Raw genomic sequence first — 7,749 nt, 5'->3', positions numbered from 1 at the left:
CCCTATGGAAAGAAGACCAGCCTCACTAGTAGTGAGAGAGAGAAATTAAAACAATGAGAGACCACTCTACAACCACCATGTGGCCAACATTTGAAAGTCAAATATGTTAAGAGCTGGTGAAGACAAAGGGAAATGAGAATTATCTTTCTCTGATGGCGGGAATGTAAATCGTTTCTGAGCTGTGAATTAGAGAAATTACAAACTGGCTGAGCGAAAAAAGTAACATTAGGAAACAAGGCTGCATATGCTTGAGAGTAAAGTCTGGGTTGAGAGCTCTAAGTTTTGGGAGAGTTTAATAAAGATCAATTCAATTGGGGCTGGAGGATTCAGACAAGGTCATGAAGAGGTTGAAGGTGAGCAGGACCTCCAGTTGGTTAAGAACACGGGAACGAGCTGAGCAGAGTCAAGAAGGCATTGAGTGAGAGGAAAGAGCTCGGAGAAATGCTCTAAAGAAGACAGAGACAACACTGTCGGGAACACAGAAAACTCCATCCGAGAATGCGATCCCTGGGCTGGGGGTGTAACTCAGCAGTAAAGTGCTTGCCCCGCACAGGTGAGGCACCAGAATGGGATCCTGGCTGGGCATGGAGGGTAATACTTCTTTGTTAGAAGCAGTACATCAGATCAGAGAGGTTCTTGAATGCTTCTAGAGTATTTAAGTGACAATGTCATAGAATGCTTGATGAGAGAGCATCTAATCTAAGCCCTTATTTGACAAAGGAGGAATTTCAGACCCAGAGAAGGGAAGTGACTTGTCTAAGATCATACAACACAGAAAAAGCAATTTTAAGCCTAGACAGGCAGTAAATTGCTGGATATGTTGGAAAATAGAAATTAGGAAGAACGAGAAAATGACAAGGGTCTGATTTAGAAAGATAAAACGAGAATAAGAACATCTAAAGAAAGAATACAATACTGAAGGTAGATTCAAAGTATGTTTCAGAAAAGAAAAAACAAGTCAGTGATGCTATTAAGCTCTGTGAAATTCAGACAGTAATAATGCTATGGCTGTGCTCCTTTTCGATGGGCCAAACTTTATTCTCAGCATTCTACAAATATTGACTTATTTAAGATTCATAGCAACCTATAAGGTGGACACCATTGTTGCCATCATCCTTTTACAGAAAATGACACCAAGGCACAGAGGGGTTAAGTGACCTGTCCAAGGTCACACCTCTGAAAATTGAGTCTCTATTGAATTCCCAGTAGTCCAGTTTGGAGTTCACATTTCAACCAGTTCACAGGCTACTCTTAGAAATGAAATAGTTATGGGGACATTCTAACTCCTGGAAAGAATTGGATATTTTTCCCTAGATTAGACTCTGATACAATTCAAAGAATACAGACTCCCTTACCAAGACCAAAACAATGTCACTCTTCACCTTAATGCCATCCCATCCTCCAAAGCCACTTCCAGAAGGGAGGGAGAAATAAGGGAAGTAAAAAATAAAGCACATGCAAAGCAACTTCCCACCGCGATCATGTGCTGTTGTCTGCCAGGACTGCCCCCTCACAGTTCTCCTTGGACCGGTCACTTAGGCCAAAGAACAGATGGTTGGGAAGGACACGTGAATTCTTTGTCTTTCTAGGCCATTCCAAACAGAATGACCGAGTCAGAAGAACACTAGGGGTCTTCTCCTTCCCACCCTGAGCTCCTATTTTCCCAATTATAGTCTGGTTACAGGGGGTTATGTATTCCTCAAGGCAGCCTATACAAGAAAATCATTTTCACAAACGGAGCACAGAAAAGCATACATGGCTTTCTCAACCATTTTGTGAACAGATTATCAGAAAGTAGCTCTCATTCTTCACATATTTTGCACAAGCTGAGAGGAATAAAAGCTGTCATGTCATGCTAAGATCAGGGAAAAGGAGTGTTCAGCTAAGGAGCTGAGGAGCAAGCGGGGGTTCCCTGTTTCCCTCCCTAATGAGGGCAAGCTTTGTTCAGGTTAAGGCATGCCAAATTTGAAATGACAACCCACTTGAGTTGAGGTCTCCAGAAACAAACATCATGGGTTAAGAAAGAAGCTACACTGAACCGGGGGTGGGGTTCAGTGGCAGAGCAACTGCACAGCGTGCGAAAGGCCAGGGTTCCATCCTCAGCGCTACAAAAAAAGAAAAAGAAAGAAAGAAGCCACACTGGTTAAGAACTGAGGTTTACTGCCTGAAGTTGGAAGGTGTATCACTGTGACAGGACACTCTGGGTTCCTCTGGATGCAAACTCAGGAACAGCAGAGCTTCCAGATGAAAAACCTACATACACACCCCCTGGGGGGAGTCCCAGGAGTTCTGTTCTGAGGAGAGATCTTGGGCAGGGTGTGAGAAACCCAACGATCCCCTGCTTGAATGGTTGAAGGTGTTGGCATTCAACTCCAATCAGGAAGAATCAGTCTGAGGAGAGAGGAATGGAGGAAAGCCATCAGGGGGATCCCCCTCCTCCCCAAAGGCCTCCATCTGCCCGCAGCACACCCTACTGAGACTGATCTCTCCTCATTCCCAAATCATCCCCAAGCACGTTTTCTACAAGTCCCTATATCATTCTTTCCTACTCAAAGCCATTCCCATGACCCATAACTGTATAATTGGGTCCCCAGCTAAGAGGATGTGACCCTGTGGTGCTGGATACAGGCCCCCACTCCCAGGAGTCTGTCAATCACTGTACACCCTCCCCCATGCCACAGGATGATCCTGGCATGCCCACACATGCACCACTGTATCTGGCTTACCCACCCCTCCCTATGACATACCATCTGAACAAGGCTTCCGGAAATAGATAATGAGGACAGTGCCCACGATGATGCCCAGCACACCCAGGCCAAAGGCTACGCCACACAGCACATTCTCCAGGAGATCTGAAGGCAAGGCATTCTGGGGCACTGGAGAAAAGGAGAGGGGCAAGTCAGCCTGGACACCTGGCTGGAAGTCCACTACCCAGAGGAAGGGCTTGGGTAGCTGGGAGTAGAAAAGAGACTCTCGGGCATGGAAGATCGGGGTTGGCTAGAGCAAGAAGGTACATAACAAGTTTCAAGTAGAGAAAGAAGGTCTGTCCAATGGGTCTATCCCTTTTTGCCCTCAAAGTACTAGTCTTATCGGAGAAAGGGGTCTTACCCCAATAGGCAATTGCTGTATAGCGGTCAATTTCGTGAGTCACGATGCAGGAGAAAAGGTCATAGGGTTCTGGTGTGAAGTTTAAATAAGAAAAGGCCTGGAAGGTGAGTCCATCCATAGCTGAGACAAAAGTGGGCCCAACTCCTTCCACAGGGACGGAATGATGCTCCCAGTTGACGGTCAATGTGGGCGGGAAGAGATTACTGATAAAGCAGACCAGCGTGTTGGGTTTGCCAAACTCCAGGGGCTTCAGTGTGAAAACCTCAGCGACAGGGAAACCTGGTGGTGGGTCGGAGTGTCAGGGAAAGAAAGGACAAGTTGATGGTACGCAGTGTTTAGACAAGGAGAAGCATCCGGACGGGAGGGGGCAGAGGGAGTCAGTGGGTGGGGCTTTGGGGCCAGAGAAAAGGGAGGGGCAGGGGTTCTGAGGGAGCGCTTCCAGGCAAGAATGGCAGCTAGACCTAAAAGCAGAGCCACATCCAGGCCATCCTGCAAGCCTCTGCCCTGACTTTTGACGGTTATTTTGTTTGTTTGTTTGTTGCTAATTTGTTTTACTTCCTTTCTAAACCTCACGTTGATATCAACCAAACACTGTTTTCTCATTAAAACACAAGCACATCATCAGATCCTTCCAATCGCTTTGCCATCTTGCTGAGCACAGTAACACAAGTGGTAATATTCAGTAGGCATCGACTGGTCCCTTTGAATTCATTAAGTTCGATAAATGACTTTGAATGCCTACTGCATGCCAGGCACAATCTGCCCACAACAAAGCAGGGTGCAGACTGTGACTAGCAGAAAAAGAAAGGTCCTAGGGGAGAACCAGAAAGCCTGAGAGATAGGGGAGGGAGTGAAGGGGAATAGCTCAGTGTATAAATTAAAGAGGATAAGAGTGCAGACCTCCAACCTCCACCCCCCAAAAATCCCTGACCTCTGGACACTGGAATTTTCCCTTCAAGTTGTGGGCCTACTTTCTCCACCATTGTTTTGCAGAATTCTTTGTCAAATGCAATGGCCGAGGCGTCTCCCTGTTCCCGAGCCCACTCAGCAAATTCGGGGAGGCGGGGTACTCGAGTGTTCTGGGAAAAGTCAAAGGAGAAAAGCAGGTCCTCATCATAGGTCTCGGTGAGCCCCATGCTGGGACTCCCATCCTGGCAGAACACGGTGTGCCGGAATGTGTGGTTTTGCAGGTCGTCCCACCACACTGGCGCAGGAGCTGCAAAGACAGAGCACAAGCTTCAGGGAGGTGAGAGCATCCTCCATGACTTTTTTTTTTTTTTTTTTTCTTTTTTTTTTTTCCTGTTTTTGGCGGGGGCGCGGGGGCTGGAAGGAGTACTAAGGATTGAACCCAGAGGCTCTCTACCACTGAGCTACATCCCCAGACCTTTTTTTTTTTTTTGAGACAGGGTCTCACTAAGTTACCCAGGGTGCTCTCAAACTTGCACTTCTCCTGCCTCAGCCTCCTGAGTAGCTGGAATTGCAAGGCGCACCACCACACCTGGCACTTCTCCTCTCAGGCGGTGAGGCACAGATGTGGTGGAAGCCCTCCTGTGTCTGTCATTTAGGCTTCCTCTCCCAAATGGGGTGAAGAAAAACTTAAGGGATGGCTCCAAACCTGCCTTGCCATAAAAAGGCAACAGTTTAAAGTTGTAAAATGCAGAAAGGTCTACTGTCTTAAGCAACAAATTCAGAGTCAACCTATTGGCTGTGTGTTTATGCCACAGAAGCACCAGCCAAGGGGACAGGTGGAAATGAAATGCAGCCTGTACAGTGCTCACCAAGCCATACATGCTAGCACGGGGGTCATCCTCCCAAAGGCTACCTTTGTCTAATTCACTTAAGGTCACCCTCTGAACTCTGAAAGGCCATGGATGGGTTCCCTGTCTTAGAAGAGAGGGAGAAGGAATGGTCATGGCCTCCGTAAGTCATAATGACACTGTCCTAGCCTACCCCAGACACGCATGCAAACTGAAACTCCAGTCTCCAGATTCTCTTCAGTATGTCATCAGCACCAGGCCTCTATGAAAATGTCTCCCCCACCCAAACCCTACAGATCACACAATGATAGGATTTGGGGAAGTGGCTCCCTGTCTGCAGGAAATAATCCCTCTTCTTTGAAACTCCTGGCTGGAACCCCCCCAGCCAGCAGAAAACCTTCTACCCCATGCCCAATACACAGACATTTAGAGAGAGAGGGATCTTCCACGTTACAGTCCCATTATGCCCCATCCTTTACAGAGGAGAAACTAAGGAGCAATAAAGTTAAGAGACTTCAAGAATCACAAGGTGAGTTGACAAGAGTAGAATCCAATCCTGAGTGCAGGAATGGAAATAACTTTAGCTCTGTTCAAATCTCAGTTCTGCTACTTTCCTACTGTGTGAACTTGCACAAGTCCCTTAAATTCCCTGAGTCTCATTTTTTCATCTGTAAAGTGGATAGAATCATCTCTGCTCCAAGAGAGTGTCTTAAATGGAACATGTAAAACACCAGATAGTGCTTACCACTCATAAACAGTAGCTCTCTTTTCCAAGTCTGCTGTTGTTGCCACCATCTCCTAAGTCCTCCCACCACTTACAAGCACTGATCCCTTCTTCCCATGCTCTGGCAGATGGGATCCCCCAACGAGCTCAGGATGGAAGTAAAGGGGAGGCACTGTCTTACCTGCAGGGATGGCCCAGGAGTGGGGCAGCAGCCACAGAAGCCGAAGCAGCTGGAGCAGCGTAGCTCCCTGGTTCTGCTCATGATCCATATCTTCAGGTCACACAGTAGGTAGGTGCTACCAACAGGCAGACCCAGGTCCCCAACTCCGTCCTCCAGAGGGTAGCCTTAGATTATGTTTTGCCAGCTCATCTCCAATCATTACCCTTGTCATTCTGACTAACCCAATCACAGAAGTGTAGGACTCAGCATCATGAGTCACTAGGGAGAGATCTAGGGCCAGCAACCTCTGGAAGACTTGGCGCTTTGACCAGGTCCAGTGTGGTGGTTTCTGGGCTGAGACGCCAGCTGAGGAATGTCTGCCTCCTGGTGGAGCTCTCCTGGTAGCCTCAGGCTGGCTGGCCCTGTGGCAGAATGCTGCTGTGGGAAGCGCATCTTTGCTCAGCAAACTCCCACTGCTCTTTTGCCTCCTCCTCCCTTTGGACCTCCTCTCCTTCTCAGAAAGGTTATTCTCCTTCAGGCATTAACTCTAATTCATTCTACAGAAATATGCTGAAAAAGGGACGAGACCCAGTGCTAGAAATACAAAGATGACATCCCCCCTCATCAAAGATTGCACTTCCTGAGGTTTTAGTTCCCTGCCATCAACTTAAGTCCAAAAATGTTAAATAGAAAATTCCAGAAATAAACAATAAGTTTTAAATTGTGCACCATTCTGAGTAGCATGATGAAATCTTGTGCCCTCTGGCTCAGTTCTGCCTAGGACATGAATCATCCCTTTCTCCAGTGTATCCACACTGTATACAACACCTGCCTGTTAGTCATGTAGTGGCCATTCTCAATCATCAGATGGCCCATCATTGTAATGGACCCAAAGCACAAGACTAGTTATGGCAGCAATTCAGATATGCCAAAGGGCAAGAAGTGCAAAAGCCAGAAAGTGAGCTGGGGATATAGCTCAGTTGGTAGAGTGCTTGTCTTGCAAGCACAAGGTCCTGCGTTCAATTCCTTAGCACTGCAAAAAAAAAAAAAAAAAAAAAAAAAAAAAAAAAAAAAATCTGTAAGAAAAGGAAAAAAAAAAGAAGTGCCATACTATAAGACACAAGATAGACTACCTTCACATAAAATTTAATATAATAATTAAATTAGCTTTTAATATAATTGTTCCATTTTACTATTAGTTATTAATCTCTTACTGTGCCTAATTTATAAATGAAACTTTATCACAGGTTGGCATGTATGCAAAAAAACACAGGCATGCATATATACATATGTGTATGCATGTTTGAATATATAAACACATGTAATATAGTGTATGTAGTATATATATTATATTTAAATATATACATTCACACACACACTATGGTTTCAGGCATCTACTGGGGGTCTTGGAACATATCCCACAGGGATTAGGAGGAACTACTTGAAGGCTTACTGTCTAGTGGGGGTTTCTATGAATAAACAATTACCTAACAGTGTAATGTAGTCAAATAAGAATGTGCTGTGTGTTCAGGAAGCAGTAATTTTATGAGAATGGGGAAAAAGGAGGGATCTAATCAGGCAGGCTCCTAAGAGTCTCAAAGGGAAAACAGTTTGAACAACAGAACATGAGGGAAGAGAAAAAATTCCAGAGCATGGGATAGGCAGATGTGTGAAGCTCACAGGCATCCAGAGCTCCCTCCTCTGGAGACCCTTGTAATAGTTGATGTGGAAGTTGTGAAGGTTACCAGTTCCTGCGGAGTCAACACAATGAACTAGAAATTCAGGCAAAAGCCAGATCACATAGACCTTGGCACACCACAAAGAGGGTCTGACTTTTACTTAACATGACAGCGATATTAAAACTGTAGAGTGACACCATCATTTTAACAATTTAGAGAAACTGATCTGATATTTCAAACAATGGACAGGAGTTTGGGAAGAATAGAGTCAAAACTGCTAGGCCAGGGTCCACAGTGTGCTGGGCATGATGGCTAACTAAT

General features: G+C 45.8%; 1 protein-coding gene across 1 annotated transcript; it reads right to left on the bottom strand.

The window, feature by feature from the left end:
* Positions 1–2,136: 2,136 nt before the first annotated feature.
* Positions 2,137–6,124, bottom strand: LOC306666047 (HLA class II histocompatibility antigen, DM alpha chain). Its single transcript, XM_079147858.1, has 5 exons — positions 5,771–6,124; positions 4,040–4,324; positions 3,109–3,387; positions 2,748–2,876; positions 2,137–2,391 (listed from the first exon to the last, which is right to left on the bottom strand). The coding sequence occupies exons 1-5, from the start codon at positions 5,856–5,858 to the stop codon at positions 2,387–2,389; spliced, it is 786 nt and encodes a 261-aa protein (XP_079003984.1). The 5' UTR covers positions 5,859–6,124; the 3' UTR covers positions 2,137–2,386.
* Positions 6,125–7,749: the final 1,625 nt, after the last annotated feature.

This window comes from Sciurus vulgaris, assembly GCF_902686455.1.
Source record: "Sciurus vulgaris genome assembly, chromosome: 7".
NCBI classification, from domain to species: domain Eukaryota; kingdom Metazoa; phylum Chordata; class Mammalia; order Rodentia; family Sciuridae; genus Sciurus; species Sciurus vulgaris.
Note: the sequence above shows the minus strand (reverse complement) of the source record. Positions and strands in the feature narration are given on the sequence as shown.

Excerpts from the sequence above, each read along its gene's own strand:
- LOC306666047 (XM_079147858.1), bottom strand. The coding sequence starts at position 5,858 with ATGGATCATGAGCAGAACCAGGGAGCTACGCTGCTCCAGCTGCTTCGG. Across the intron at positions 3,388-4,039 it reads GAAAATTCCAGTGTCCAGAG|GTTTCCCTGTCGCTGAGGTT; the intron begins GTCAGGGATTTT and ends ACCCACCACCAG. Across the intron at positions 2,877-3,108 it reads TACAGCAATTGCCTATTGGG|TGCCCCAGAATGCCTTGCCT; the intron begins GTAAGACCCCTT and ends CCTTTTCTCCAG.